At 41.4% G+C, this 15,478-nt stretch overlaps 2 protein-coding genes across 15 annotated transcripts in view; both read right to left on the reverse strand.

The window, feature by feature from the left end:
• Nucleotides 1–396, reverse strand: part of EXOC1 (exocyst complex component 1) — a 29,582-nt gene extending 29,186 nt beyond the window's left edge. For 5 of the 13 annotated variants that reach the window (XM_071743497.1, XM_071743492.1, XM_071743493.1 and 2 more), the window contains exon 1: nt 18–152. The gene's annotated coding sequence lies outside the window, so the exon portion shown is untranslated. Of the gene's footprint in view, nt 1–17 lie in introns of all 13 variants that reach the window. The other 8 variants (XM_071743499.1, XM_071743496.1, XM_071743495.1 and 5 more) reach the window with 8 other exon arrangements.
• Nucleotides 397–3,953: 3,557 nt separating this feature from the next.
• EXOC1L (exocyst complex component 1 like) lies at nt 3,954–12,203 on the reverse strand. Of its 2 annotated transcripts, XM_071743504.1 has the most exons (4): nt 11,824–11,916; nt 11,549–11,689; nt 8,222–8,352; nt 3,954–6,331 (listed from the first exon to the last, which is right to left on the reverse strand). In XM_071743504.1, exons 3-4 carry the CDS (start codon nt 8,321–8,323, stop codon nt 6,068–6,070), a joined length of 366 nt encoding a protein of 121 aa, XP_071599605.1. In that variant the 5' UTR covers nt 8,324–8,352; nt 11,549–11,689; nt 11,824–11,916; the 3' UTR covers nt 3,954–6,067. The 2 variants fall into 2 exon arrangements, with proteins under 2 accessions (XP_071599605.1, XP_071599604.1); XM_071743503.1 differs by lacking the exon at nt 11,549–11,689 and having other exon boundaries at nt 11,824–12,203.
• Between the last annotated feature and the right edge of the window lie 3,275 nt (nt 12,204–15,478).

The raw sequence follows: 15,478 nt of genomic DNA on the forward strand, positions 1-15,478 counted from the left end.
ATCAATCACTCATTTACCAGGGAAACTCAGGAGAGATACTGACACCAGCGGCGGCCTCCCGAGGGCCCGGCTGGCACCGGCTCCGCCGCCTCCCACCTGCCAGTCCTGCAGAAGCCGCCCCGCAGACACCCTGGGCCGGCAGACACCTCCGCTGCCGCCACGGCTCCAGCCCGAGCCCGGCGGCCCAGCCACGGCCAAGACGCCCCGGGGCGACAGGTGGGACCCAGCCCGCGGAGGAAAGAGCGGCAGCCGCCGACACGCGTGTCGGGGGAAGGGAGGGGGGTGCCGGGTCCGCCTCGCTCTCACCGCGGAGCCGGGACAGGACCCGGGACACGAACCGCACTCCCTGCGGCCGCTGACCCCTCCGCTGCTCACAGCTGCCGCTTCCGCTCACGTGACGCTGCCAGCGAGACGCCAGACTAGGAAGTCCTCACGCCCGTGCAGCGCCCCCTGCCGGAAGCAGTGTGCGTAACGCCTGTACCGTCCGTAACGGCCCTAACGGCACCGGGGCCGCCGTGTGAGGGCGGAGGGGCCCGGGGCTGCCTCCTCCCGCAGGGCCCTAAAGGCAATGCCGGGCCGGCCCAGGCAGTACGAGCCTCCGGAGGGAGCTCGGCTATAGCCGGGTCTGACGTTTGGCGGCACGGTAGGCGGTGACCCGTGAGGCCCCGGAGCTTCTCTGGTGGCGGAGAGACCCCCATCCGCCCCAAGGCTGTCTGGGGATGCTGAGGTGACGGAGGGTGGCCCTGCCTCTTTCCACTGTGCTCGGGTGTGGCGGCTCCCGCCCCGCTCTGAGGTGGGTTGCTGCAAGTAGGGGCAAAAAAGAAGGAAAAATAAGGGCACACCCTTCCACACACACCCCCACAGACCCCCAGCTCTGAGGGGAGGAAGCTCCCTCCAGGAGCTGTGAACTGTTAGGTAAAACCCTGCCGTGCAGCAAGTCCGAGACAAAAAGGCAAGGAAAAAAGCCCAAATACGATCTTTCTGTGCTGCAGCCTGCAAGAAGGGTTTTACAGGTCAGTGTGAGGAGTCAACACTTGCCATCAGAGAGTTTGTAACAGAACAGCAAAATGTCATGAGAGAAACAACATGGGTTGCCCAAGAAAAGCAAAGCAGCTGCCTTGTCAACTTGTACCTAATGTGTCTGTTCTCATCTGATCTCATGGCAGAGTTACTAAGTTTTATGTCTTTTATAAGACAAGTGTAGTCCCAAAATAAAGGCAGGGCTGAAAGGTTCATACAGCGCATCTACAATATGACAGTATCTGAGGATTAGAAATGGCAAAAGAAGTCTCTCTCTTCAGGCTGTAGTTCAATTTGGCCACAGCATCAGGACCAGCGTAATTTCTGTGAAAAAAATTCAGATTTTGGCTTTACCCCTCAGTAGAAGCACCCTTAGTAACTTAAGGTCTTTGATGCCAGTGATAATTCAGAGGGAACAGTTACTCTGTGACTAGTGATCCTGAAATTTGGGAAGTGGCATCTAACCATGACAAATGATGTCCAGACCTGGCTGTAGCTACTTGGAGCTGCTGCTGAATTTAGTGAGAACTGGAACTTCCAGTTCAAACTTGAACCTTCCAGTTCAAACATTTTGACGGAGGTTCTCCAGATAATCGATACACTTAACCCATACTTAGCATTGTTAATGCAAATTAATATAATATTTCTTCAATGATTGCATTCAGAGTTAATGAAAGACTGAAATAATTACTGATTACTTGAACATTAATGAATACATCAGCATGCCTTTAGGGTATAGCTGATAAAATATATATAGCCAAGCCATGACCAATAAAGAATAATAAAAAACATATTTTCCAATTACTAATTTTCCAGTTATAAATTGCCAAATTGTAGACTTTTTAACATTCAAAACTGTGATTTCATCATCACTGTATTGTTTTTCCACTTGACTGAAAGCATTAAACATTACTGCCCAAGAGCCTTGCTGAATGTACATCTGTTTTCTGACTTGCAAAGCTTGCTGTGTACTTCTGTAATGTATCATTCATGAGGGCCAAGGTTAAAAGAGAAGTTACAGTTTGGTAATTTCTCAGTTAAGCCACAAAATGTAACTCTCTGGCTAGATCTATAGAGACTGGACAAGGCAGCCATAAAAAATTGGGCAAGGTTCATGAAGTTGTTTTTGTTATTAGTCAAAGCCCTTCTACTTTTCTGTCTTAGCTGTTAATTCTGCTAGAAGGCAAAAAACCTCCCCAAAATGTAGTTTATTAATGCTAAAATATGGTTAAATGTGTTACAACTGACATGAGATCATCTTCCAGGATGCACAGTGCCATCCTCTACCCTCCCATTTCAGCTTCCCCCAGATGCTCCTTAGCGAGGGCCTTTTTCTTCCAATTCTGACTTTAACTCATGACAAAATAGTCTTAAATTACATATTACAAATTACATAATATAATCCCCAGTTTCCTAGAGGAAGATAGACTTATATGCCCAAAGTACTAGGGAATAGGTGGGCAACAGGGAAAGCAGTGTGATCTTCAGCTGTGAAGAAATGGGTTACTCTGTTTGACTCCAAAATCAGGCCAAGAAGAATGAGAAATCACCCAGAAGGCACAGCTCTGAACTGTCTCCCTGCTGTTTCATTTCCAAAATTATTTTTAAAATTCTCCATTGATCTGCATTTACTTAATTTAAGATGCAGGAAAAGATCAGTTATCCATTAAAGAAAAACACACAGGAAAAGAGCCTTTTTCAAATAGAAGGTCACAGGTCTTAGTGAAAATTATCTTCAATCCATGACCTCCAGTGGAATTTCAGCAGCCTATTTTTGGTTGAGACAGAACTATCTTACCTGAATGATGATATTAAATGCTTTTTATAGCATGGAACTGAAGGAAATGTATAGAATAAGGTAAATGTAGTATTGACAAGTGCTACATACAAAATATTCTCAAATTCTTTTGTCATAATTTTCCTTGTATTCTTAATTCTGGTGCTAGTTAAAGTTTTTAAAAATACATTTAGGAAATAAAACATCACCTGTCTTTTATGATAGCCTCTTTTCTCTTTTTGCCTCTTAACCAAGTGAGCATGAAATTGCTTTTGGTCTTTATCAGCCTCCTTCATTTTCAGGTTGCCATATATTTTTTTCTGTGGAACAGATATGGCTGGTAACAATTCCTCTGTTCTGAAGAAAATCCACACTATATTCACAATCCCACGGATTAATTCAATTCATCATTCCAACCTCCTGAAAGAATGTTATGAATGTGTTTGTGATAATCCTTTACTCCTTTAAGTTTCTTCCTGTTCAATTCTGGTGAAGTATTCCAGGGCAAGCAGGTGAAACCCCAGATATTGTGTTTCAAACTACATTCTGTACATCAGATGTCAGGAAATGCCACGTAGGAAACAATTCTGCATTAATCAAAATATGGGTTACTTAGTCTGTCAGGTCTGTGCCATGTATAGTTGAGCATATTCTCTGTCTCTTGTGGTGCAGCTGTACTTTACTAACAGCAAAGTGACAGTTTCCCACACCTAAGGACAAAGACTTTCCATACTGTGATCAGGTCAGTTTGGCATTTGATATCTTACAAACAACTATGTAAATGCAAGGAGTCCCTGGATTAGGTCCGTAAAGATTTTTATACATTTTATCCTATTTTTCCTTTTAATAACAACTGAAATAACTTGCATGGACAATGTCCTTTTTCTCCTTTCTTTTTGTTTAGTCTGATAGCTTAGTGAAGCATGTCTGAAATGCTTTCAGACAGAAGAAAAGCCAAACAGATTTTAATTACATATTATTCCACATAAAATGCAGGTTTACTTGTCTTCTTTACTTGTCTTCTAATATAGTTACTTTCATATTTATACAGTGCAAGAATAGAAAGATGAAAACTACTGATGCAAGCCCATTAAATATGATTGAACATTACAGTCATTTTTAACACAGTTTCTAACATTATATTCACAATTACTGGTTGAGAACTAACTATTTTTGTACTTTATTTGAAAAGAATGTTCCAAAGTGCTTATAATTACTGGTTCTATGTTTTTATTACAAGGTGTATGATGAGAGTGTTTCTGCTCAGAAGATATTTCCTTGTGCCTATTAAGAAAGGAATTTGTAAACATCACAGAGAACATTGTGACCTCTACAATCAATACACAGTCCAAACCAGATGGTGTATCATTGATAACAGCACTCTGCATTGTACTTGCTGTTGAAGATGGTTTTGTGGAACCTGGATGCTGGGCAAAACACTTCTTGTAGCTATGGATCAACTGTTACAACACACAGACTTGCACTGGATTATCCCAAAGACATTGTGAAAAAAATGACTGCATTTCATAAAAACTCACTAGAAACACAGCCCTGCTCTCTAATGGGATCTAGGTGGCAAATGTAAGGCTTAAGGCCTTATGAATTCCAGAAGATTGGTGTTATCCACATAAACTGCCTTACAACTGTCAAGATATACAGAGTTACTAAGATTTGGGTTAGAATTAATGCAATTTGCTGCATGTGCCTAGAATAAATATATAGCTTCTGAGGTAAATTGCCTAATCAGATGTCCTTTCCTATATACAGACAGTAAGGTAACATTTAAAAAGTGAAATATAAAGCTGTACATTTTATACACTTCTTCAAATATATTCTCACTTATATGTTACTTCAATTTTTAATGCAAAGTACATTTACACAAATGTTTTCAAAGGTGGGGGTACATGTGAAAGATGACAGTGAAGAAATCTGAGTCACAGCACTCTTGTGTGACCACCCCAGGTGGCAGGTACTGAGAGGGGACATCAACCAGCTCCTGAGTTCCTAGGAGCTCTTTACATCACTCAGCTTTAGGTACGTAGCTGACTCAGTCCACAGCTAAGGCTCCCTGCTCTCTCTTGACAGTCAAAAGAGAAAGCAAATTTTATCCTGCAGGATGTGCTGCTGAGAAGCTTCCCCAGCTGACTTTTAGGCTGGCATTTCTTTACTGACTATGGGAAAAGCAGCCAGCCAGATAAGCTGACTGACCCTGGGTAGTACCACTGTGCTTCTCATTGTCAGCATTGTTCCTCTCCAGGTGTTGTTTAATACAGCTTTAATTCATTCCCAGTTTCGTTTCTACTATAATACAATAATGCCACAGGTCCAGATATTATTTTTTGTTACAGGTGAGATGTTCCAAGGCCATCAGTATACTCCACCCCATGTGAAATGCACTTAAGTACTAATACAGATTTAAGCAGTGTGCTGAAGATGATTACACCTATCTATAAACTGGTGAAAATTATTATTCTCTAAATTTTGAAAAGAATGTCACTTGCCTGCAAAGTAACTGTAGTAGCCAACTACTGTTTACATAGTGATTTGTTAACTCTTGGACCAGAGGTAGAGAAGAAGTTCTGAAAAGTCTGACAAGTAAAGCATTCTTCTTAAGAAAAATAATTTTCTGTTTCTGAAACTATACCACAAATAATGGGAAGGCCAAAGGGAGCACTAAGTATTCTGAGGGAAAAATAATATAACTGCATAGGTGAAAAGTTGGTCCCATGGTATTTCGAGTTCATCAGGATGAGGCTTGGTTCTTGTATTGATGTAGGTGTGATCTCTTCAATGTAGTTCTATTTTTTTAACACGTTTGAAAATGGAAATGTTAATCATTCTCATACGGAACTCATTTGATTGGTTTTTCCTTTTTTTTTTTTTTTTTTTTCTACTTTCAGGATACAAATTAACTGCTAGGGGTCTTAATGCTTTTAAAATATTTCCAGTTATTAATGAAAGATAATTCATACCTCCATGAACATATCAGCAAATGCTGAACTCTTCTTACATAAGCAGTCAGCACTGACCATCAGCATTACTGGTCCCATGTTAAGACTCTCATATAGATTGAAGTATTTGCCAGAGTGAGTCCCTCCTAATACTTAAAAATGACTGGTGTATAATTTCTGTAAAATGTATGGTCCGTTTTTTACTTATATGTAAAATTAAAAAGCAGATGCTGCATATCACTATATTTTTCATCAGATAATCTATGAAATGCTGGTCAGTGAAATTCAACCAGTCACTTTACAGTTAGAAAATCCATCTTTAAGACAAAGGACACAGGGAGAGACATAAAAGGTTGGAAGCATAGAAGCATATCCTCAAAAGTACCAGGCAATCCCTGTTGTTGGATGACCAGATTGAATCATCATTTAGGTAGGTGTCATCAAAGTTCACAATTTTCAAGTCCTTCTTAAGGTACATTTCATTCAGTTTGTTTAGTGTTCGAGCAAAAGTATATTTAGATGCACAACTATATGCTTCCAGATTGTAGACTTTGTGGAAGTGCATATCAAAATATGGATTATCCTAAAAAAAAAAAAAAAAAAAAAAAAAAAAGAGAATTAAATTATTACATTCATTACAGATGTTAGAATGCCAGTTTGCTGGCCTCTGCCCAGCTACCTTTGGACTTTTTCTGAGTTTGGTGGACTCTGCATATTTCTGTTATTCATTCTTAAGGATCTTTTTAAACTTTACAAAGTAGCAGTTTATAATTAGCTGCAAATTTTTGCCATTAGGATTTTTGCAGGACTAAAATTTTCAGTTTCGCCAAGCAATAAACTGCACTTTATTTGGATTATACAATGTTGTTTTCAAATGAACCAATTTGTCATCTTGCCTAAAAGACACTATATGAAAAGCACTTGCCTTGGACTATAACTATATATGCCTGTCAGAAGAATATTGATTGCCCTTCTTGCTTGAATTGTAATTCTCTGCTTTCTGTCTCTTTGGCACAATTAATCCTAACAGTGCCCAGGTTCTGCTGAATTCTATGGATATGAGTAACTATTATAAATATTTATAGCAGTGTTAATCACCCTATAAGTATGAGCTTGAGGTTCATTTAGGCTTTTCTTTAACCAAAAGTAAGACAGATTTTGACCTTCCCCATCGTGGAAGGCTGAATCATCTATGAAGGATATTTTAGTGCAACGCTTTTTAGAAAAAAAAGCTAAAATAAATTAATGCAGGCAAGTGATAAGAAAATCCTCTGGCAGCCTTGGCTAAGAAAGGGGCAGAACATTTCCAGAAGCAAGATAATCCTTCACATACCTTGTCCAAGCTCTTAGTTTTGGGTTCTTTACCCCCTCTTGCCTAAACTGCAAAGAGCTCACAGGATACAGGGATCCTCTGAAGCTCAGCTCCCCTCCTCCATCTCCCAGATTTTTAGTTTTAAACTCATTCACAGGACAGAATGAAAACAGCCACAGTTTGTAATGTTCCTTGGAACAAGGCTCTGAAACTTGTCGTGGGCTCTTGATTTCTCTTTTGTTAGGATATTGTAGTGTTTTTTGTAATGTAATGAATTCCCTTTTATGTTCATTTGACAGCACTTTCAAAGGCAAAGAAGTCACTTTTGCATTCACATTTATTATGCATAATTATATATATATAAAAAACTATAAATAGTAATCTGTTAAAATATCTTATACATACATACATCTTTGGCATATTCTTCTGGCTTTTGTAAAATAGAATTTAATTCTCTTTTGGTGTCCAGTATCACACTATTGCAGCCTCTGAAGTTGCCTTTCTGAAGTAGTGTCTGAGAGATTTGACTTATTTAGGAGTAAGGACAGCCAGATCTAGCCAAAGCTGTTTCATATTTACACACAAAAATATACAAATATTTAATTGATCCAAGTAATGTGAGATTCAGCTCTGTGAAAGAGCCATCATTTCATAAACTGGTACATCAAAAAATGCATTTGTGTGATTTTTTTTCTTTTCCCCACACTGACTTTGGCAGACAGAGAACAAGTTCATACATTCAAATGACAGGGTCAGAGTCTCCATAAAAATATTTCATGAAATTTTGCTTTCAAATACACATTTAAATCTACAGGATTAACTCCAATTTATGTTGGGAGCTGCAGGTGGAGAAGTTTTATCTCCAGTTATGATGAAATGAGAAACCATCCCACTTCTCCCTCAGATCTCAACCGGAGAGATGAAGATTACAACAAACAAGAAAATCTCTGCTTCCTTCCCCACTGCAACAGTGCAAATGCAGTGTGAAGCTTCTCACATGCAATAAAACCAAAATCATTGGAGGTTTGATTTATTTTGAGTTTTACATATCTTTATTTTTCAGATAATGCATTTTAATTGCATGTGAATGCTTGTATCCCAAACTACAACACAGGAAAAGTATGCTCTATTGTATGTATTTTAATAATACACAACACTTACAGTATCTGCTTCTTTTCCATCAATCATCTCCAGATCTCTCAAAAGCCACTTTTCAACAATTTCATATTTTTCCTCTCGATCCACTCGCCAATGTTTAACCATACATATTTCTACTTCTTCACTTTTATTCACTGCAAAAAGAAAAGAAGTTTAGATATGCAGGCATGAACTCCCCAAATGTTCCAGTAATAAAAGACTTAATGAAACTACATTTCAGATAATAACTTCCATGATGATGGGCAGGGCTGTATAGGGCTATGCTTGACTTAATGGTTTAGTTTTGCCACAGTAGCAGGAATTGCACCATCTTCTCTGTCTATGAAACCTGTCAGCTTTTAGTAGACTTAGGATTTACCTTTCCTGTCCTGTGAAAAGAGAATCTTGTCTGTGCGAAAGCCTTTTATCTGAATTCATCAGCAGCACAATGAAAGCCTAATTCTGGCACTGGATCTGAACCAGTAATTCACTATTAAAGCAAAACACCTATTTACTGGTAAAATATGTAAGTGGGACACTTAACAAAAAATAAAACTGAAAAAACTTCCTAAAGCTTCAACTTGTTCAGTGCTACCATTGTAGGAATGACTATTTTCAGACTTAGGCAGGAAATGAGAGTAAAAAGAACACCAAGACACTCTTTGCCGTAACTCCCATTATTAACTGATTACACTGAGTGCTAAGAAGGGGATGGGGTTGGATTTCTGTGGCACACAATAATGAATGTGAAAAGCACTGGAGCCCAGGCAGCCTCTCACACACCCAGCATGATGCCTGCAGAGCAGGCCACTTCCTCAAGCCATCTGGTACCCTAAGATAAGGGAGAGATGTCACCTCTGTCTGGCAGGAGCGTTCTCACATCATAGCACAAGGCTACAGATGAAGGAGCAAAATTCTTTTTTTTCCACATGCTGCCTGAATTTTTGAAAATTCATTGTGAAACTTGACTAATTTTATCTTATTCCTGTTAAAACACCTCACCCGTTTATTAAAAAATGGTTATTAAAATAAAGACAATCAAAGGATATACACTGGAGATATACCACCTTTCCAGTGCTAAGGAACATAGTGTATCATTTGATTGAACAATTTGGTAAAATTGTTTTTTAAACTTTCAGACTGCTGGAAAATACAAATCATTGCTGCCTTTTTTTGTTTTCTGATCCTATCAATCATGGTTTCACAATGATTTTTAACCAAAGAAACATTAATGTATTATCTTCTACAGAAAAGTCACAATGGTTCTCATTTAGAAGCAAATCCAGTAGGCTCATCTTAGAAAGTTCTCTGCATACTTTCAGTTTCTCCCATTGTGTTTGTTTTTTTGTATTTGAGGGAGTAAGTTGTCTGCTTTGAGAGTTAAAACAAAAGACACCAAACCCAACCCCAACAGTCCCCAGTCCTATCAGAAAGGCAAAGGGATGGCCTAGCTGCCCCCCAGGCCCCCACACTGCCACTTCTCTGCTACTCATGCAGGAACAGAAATGCTTTGGCCTAAGGACAGAATACACGTGTTAAGAAAAATGAAAACAGGAGCGTGTCCCACCCCGGGGTGAAACCTGGGCAGACTATTTTAAACTAAAACTAAAAAATAAATACCTTTCTTTATTTTTCATGTATTTTGTATATTGCTTGTTCTTATAGTTAGTTGACAGAGTTGAAGAAAATTTATTTTTTTATATAGAACATGAGGTCAGAACTACTACTACATTCTATTAAACTCTGAAACCTTTTCTTGGGGAGGGCATGGCTACAGCAATGTCTTCATAGACCACAAACTTTTTCTTAAGGTCTTCCATAGACTGAACATCTTTTTCAGAGTCTGTTAGTAAAATGTTATCCCTACTGTCCTTCTCAGGAATACCAGTACTGGGTTGTGAAAATCCCTGAATGAGGTTGCATTTCAGCTTTATGTTCTTCCAGGGTTTATAAAGCATTAGTGAAAGGATATTATTGCCTTCACACAGGAACTGGGACCTGCTATTGTGAAAAGGAAGAAAAATAATGTTGGGCATACAGTACAAAAATAAGATTGTTCAATTATGCACACCAAGATTTTGTTTTAATAAAGATTTCAAAAGACACGGACTTCTGAAGTTTTGCCTACACACAGTTTGACTTCTTTTCTTGTCTGTTATGGTAACTGGAAATCAACAGGAAAACACTCAGGTCGTATTGCAAAGACAAGATTTTTAGATAATGTGTTTTGCTCCTACAGAGTTACAGCAGATTACAGTATCTGCTGGCAGCTGGAGGAAACCCATCTTTCAGAATCAGATTTCCACTCTGCTCACCACTTACTCGACTGTGCCTGAATATATTAAGAGAGTTTCACATTCTGTACTGGAGAGAGTCACTCTTTATACTCCAGATAAATTTTCTTCTATGTCTTCAGAGACTGTATATCTATTAACGTGACTGGAAGCTTTCTTAGTGGTAGTGGCTTGATCTTCTCTACCTTAAAAAGAATTTTTTAGTAAAGATGTTAAAGCAATATAATATTATTATCTTTTTCCCTTTGAAGTTTTCTGTGAACAATTTAGATCTACCACATGCAATTAAGCATACGTCTACCAGATAGCTTTATAAACTATGAATCAGGTTGGTATTTCTGTACATTTAGGAGCTCTAGGATGTTCAGGACTCCATTTCTTAAAACTACTTTTACAGCTCAAAAATACAAAGCCTGTTCCACTAAAATTACATGAGCAGAAGGAACATAGCTTGCTCAGTATTTCCAGGAATCTGGGGAACAAATATTTTAAAGACTTCAGATATTTACAAAGATAATGGTCACACAATACAGTTGACATCATCCCATACTGGATGCTAACTCAACCTGTGTCTCAAGTACATGGATAATTTCTAGCTGCTATATGCATTTTGTACCTGAAGAGGACACAGAGTAGAAAAAGCTTCAACCTAATGATTTATGACTGAGAGTATTTCTCTTTTTAACCATCTTTCAGAGCTGCGAAATACATTTTTAAAAAGCAAACAAACTAGCTTTTCTGAAACCTTGTTCTAAAAATGTTACGAAACAAATACACTTGAAATCAAAGTTAGTAAAGAGACAGACAATTAAGAGTACCACTCACAGCAATCGTGTTTTACTTACAGTTTGTGCTAGCTACTTACTCAAACCATAGGTCTTGTTTACTGTTACCAAAGCAATCAGGAGACTACGCAGGACACTAGGCAGAGGCAAGGGATAGTGCAAAAGCTCTAAAAATCGCAAATGTTTCCTACGATCTTAATACATCGCTGTTTGGAACTGTCATAAGGTATTGCTCTTTTCCAAGCAGATCAGGCACTGCCATGTCCTGACACCTTGCACCGGTGGTGGTGGAAGTCCCACGTTTCCCCGCTGATATTAACGCTCAAGTTCGGCCAGAAATGGGAGAAAACGCCGGTTCTGAAGGCTGCGGGAGCGCAGAAACAGCGAGCAGGGTTCCGTGCCGTACTGGGGAGCTGCGGGCGGGTCAGGGGCTGCAGCGGCCCCGGGCTGAGGCTCTCCCCGCTCCCGCTCCCGCACCCACCCGCCCACCCACCCCCGGGTCCCGACGCCCACCTCCCCTCGCCCCCCGCTCCCGCACTGCCGGTACCTGCGGCGCACAGGTAGCAGCGCTGGGCGCCCGAGCCCTCCACCTCGATGAATTCGTGCAGCCTCTGCCGTCGAGGGTCGAACAGCTTCTTCGCCAGGTCCTCCTTCACCAGCGAGGACATCGCCACCCGGCCCCTCCCCGCCGGAGCTCCTCAGCGAACCGGGGAACCGGCCCCCCGCGCCCCGCAGCCGCCGCGACACGCCGGGCACCCTCGGGGCAGCGCGAGGCAGGCTGCCCGCCGGCAGCGCGGGGCCTCCGGGCGCGGGGGAGGAGGCATCCCGGGCAGTGGCCCCCGGCGGGGTCCCGCTCACCGCCGGACACCCCCTGGACCCCCGCTGCCGCCAGCCGCCCTTAAGGCTCCGTCCGCCGGCGCGGGGAGAGGCAGGGCCGCCGATCTCCCCGCCCCAGGCCGGCCCGCCCGCCCTCCCTCTGCCGGCGGGGGCCCCGGGTCTGCCCCTGCGGGACGCTCCCCCCGCAAAGGAGCGAGGCTGGGGCAGCTCCCGGGGGCGGGACCGCGGCGGGGCTGAGCGAGGTGCCTGCCTGAAGTGGTGGAGGGGCGGAGGTGCCGTCGGAGCCCCCCGCCCGGGCTGCTCTCCGCCGCGGGAGGGGAGAATTAGGGAGGAAATACACGAGGTGATCACGTTAAAGGCAGTTAACAAAAAAACAACCAACCAACCAATCAACCAAAACAAAAAAACCAACCAAACAAAAAAAGCAGAAACAAAACCAAATTGAGTCAGTTAATGCAATTCTTTTTATGAATAGGTAAAAGAGTAAAAAAGGATCATTTCTTGTAAAAGGAATTACATAGCCTTATGACTGTTACTGCTCTAAGTACACTAGTAGCTCTATAACTATTATTTGAGATAGGTGGCAGATTACCTTTCCCACTCCTTATTATTAGTACGGGAAGTCACCTCTATGCACCAGGAGACCTCAAAGGTCAGGAAGGTGCATTGGGATGGAGACCTTTCATTGGATAGCTGAGGCTCAGGGATGCCCAGATACCTGCATACAACCTTGATCACCCATCCAGGCTTTGAATATGGGACTGATGTTCAAATTGGCTTGCAGTTCACAGTCTCTCCTCTTTTCTTCCATTTTTTTGGCAGAATTGTCAATCCCCATGCCCCAGACTTTGTTTCATCACCACCAGTGTTAACAGTGTCATGGGTGTTTTCAGTATCTGTAGTCAGTGCCAGGATACTCATTAGGAAGCTGATACTGAGTCATCCAGTCTGTAGCTCACATTGCATCTCAGATTCTTGAAATTTTTTTGCAGTTGTGGAGCAACAAACAGACAGAAAAAAAATACCCTCAGAAAAATATCTTCATCTCAGGAAGAGTATTCTATCAGTCTTTCTCTTGTGAAAGATTCAGCTGATCCTGGAGAAACTGCCAAGATGGTGAGTGGAGCATCACTGGCATCTTGGAAGCAATGAAGCTGAGACAAGTGGTGTATAGCTCTGGTCTTTCCTGAGCTGAATTTTTATTTTTCACATTTTGATCAAACTGTAAGACATTCTGCCTCAGTTTTCACAAGAGTTTTTGAGGTTTGATATATTAATACCCTTAAAGGAGTCGTCTTTTCAGATGTTTGTGCTTATTTTTATTGGCCACTCTGGTCAGTAGTACAGTACAAGTACAAATTTGTACATTAATAGAGCTTTATATTTAAAGCCCTGACTAAGCTTTAGGTGGGGCTTTAGGGCTGTTCAGCTGCTATCTGAGCAGTACTATGAATGTCCAGCAGCTCCCCTATCTCCTACCTGCTGTGTCCATGGCTACCTCGATTTCACTAGATGGAAAGAGCATTGCCAGAATATTGACTTGAGAATCTGTTGTGCATGCTGGGTATGTGTGAGGCTCATTTCATAAATATCTGCATATTATGTCCTGAAACATCTACTCTTAAAGGGTAAGCACAGATAAATTACAATTTTTATATTTTAAAATATTTTTGGAAACTTATTTAAGTTAAATTTAAGCATTATTTAAATGTAACCATTTCTACCTATTAGATGTAGCTGTTCAAAGAAGAAGACATCTATATAGACTTTGGTAGGATATTTCTCTCGATTCATTTCTGATCTGTTGTGTGTGCAAATAGTGCTCTGAAAATCCTATTTTATGATGTAACTATTTTCTTCATACCTTCTCCTAAATCAAATATTAGATTATATATAAAATATTAAATTATACACATTGAATTAATTCTGCAATATCCCCTAATGCATTCTCAAATAGTATCTTAAACCATCACTCTTAGAATATGCATAGGCAGATACAGTGGTAATTTTAATTTTGAATGTTTTTAAAAAAAACCAGAAAAATTCATAATTCACTATTGCTCTTTTGATTCTTTGTTCATTCATCCTCCATGAGAACATAGCAGGGCAGTTTTGGTGCAGCTGGTATCAGGACTACCTGCAGGATTTTGGATAATGCCCATAAACTGGCAGATGACATTATAAAGCCTCTGTCCATCATATTTGAAAAGTCACAGCAGTCTGGTGAAGTTCCTGCTGACTGGAAAAGAGGAAACATAACCCCGTTTTCAAAAATGGAAAAAAAAAAGTCTCAGGGAACTACACACCAGTCAGTCTCACCTCCGTGCCTGGCAAGATCATGGAGCAGATCCTCCTGAAGGCTCTGCTCTGGCATCTGGATAAGAAAGGGAGGACTGGTGACAGCCAGCACGGCTTCACTGAGGGCAAGTCCTGCCTGACTCCTTTGGTGGCCTTTTACACTGGGGTCACTGCCTCAGAGGACAAAGGCAGAGCAACAGAGATCATCTGCCTGGACCTGTGCAAACCATTAAACACTGCCTTGCATGACATTCTGGTCCCTAAACTGGAGCAGCAACAATACTTGAAGGAGGCTCCTTACAAGAAGCCTTTTCTTACAGCACTTCTTACAAGAAAGCTGGGACAGTGCTTTTTACACAGGTGTGTAGCAAGAGGACAAGGGGAAATGGTTTCAGAGTTGAAGATGGGAGACTTAGGAAGAAAATCTTTCCTGTGAGGTTGGTGGGACACTGGAAAAGGTTGCCCAGGGAAAGCTGTGGATGCCCCCTTCCTGGAAGTGTTCAGGGCCAGGTTGGATGGGGCTTTGAGCAACCTGGTCTAGTGTTAGGTGTCCCTGCCATGGGCAGGGTCATCCAGGGTTGGATAATCCTTAAGGTCCCTTCCAACCCAAACCATTCTATGATTTTATGAATATTTCTTCTTGATGGTATTATTATTACTGAATAGAAAAGGAACAGTTTCCTAGAAGCTGAGTGGATGTTTTGAGTTATGAGGTTTGAGATCCACCTTAGCTGCAGTTCTGTAAGCCTAAATCCTAACAGTTGGTACCTGAAAGGCAGCTGCTGGGCAGTAACTGGCTCAGCCAGCCAGGACACACCAACCATGGCCTGGGATCAGCTTCCCATTGTGGAATCCAATACACTGGGAAGCTGTCCCTGCCTCAGCCAAACCTGTCCAAGAATGTGTGTCATATAGATACAAACCAGAACAAATTGAACTCCTTGATACGAGGGCTAAAAATAAATTTTATTCCAAATTTAACTTGTACCTGTAGCTGTCCAGATGGACGAATTACAGATATTTGTAAAAGTTGTGCACTCCTCACCCCAGTCTCACAGCGGCCCAGA

This window comes from Heliangelus exortis, chromosome 4 (assembly GCF_036169615.1).
Source record: "Heliangelus exortis chromosome 4, bHelExo1.hap1, whole genome shotgun sequence".
Taxonomy (NCBI): Eukaryota; Metazoa; Chordata; class Aves; order Apodiformes; family Trochilidae; genus Heliangelus; species Heliangelus exortis.

Coding starts and splice junctions, on each gene's coding strand:
- EXOC1L (XM_071743503.1), bottom strand. CDS start 11,944: ATGTCCTCGCTGGTGAAGGAGGACCTGGCGAAGAAGCTGTTCGACCCT. Junction 8,353..11,823: donor CTGCTACCTGTGCGCCGCAG/GTACCGGCAGTG, acceptor TTCTTTTTGCAG/TGAATAAAAGTGAAGAAGTA. Junction 6,332..8,221: donor ATGGAAAAGAAGCAGATACT/GTAAGTGTTGTG, acceptor TTTTTTTTTTAG/GATAATCCATATTTTGATAT.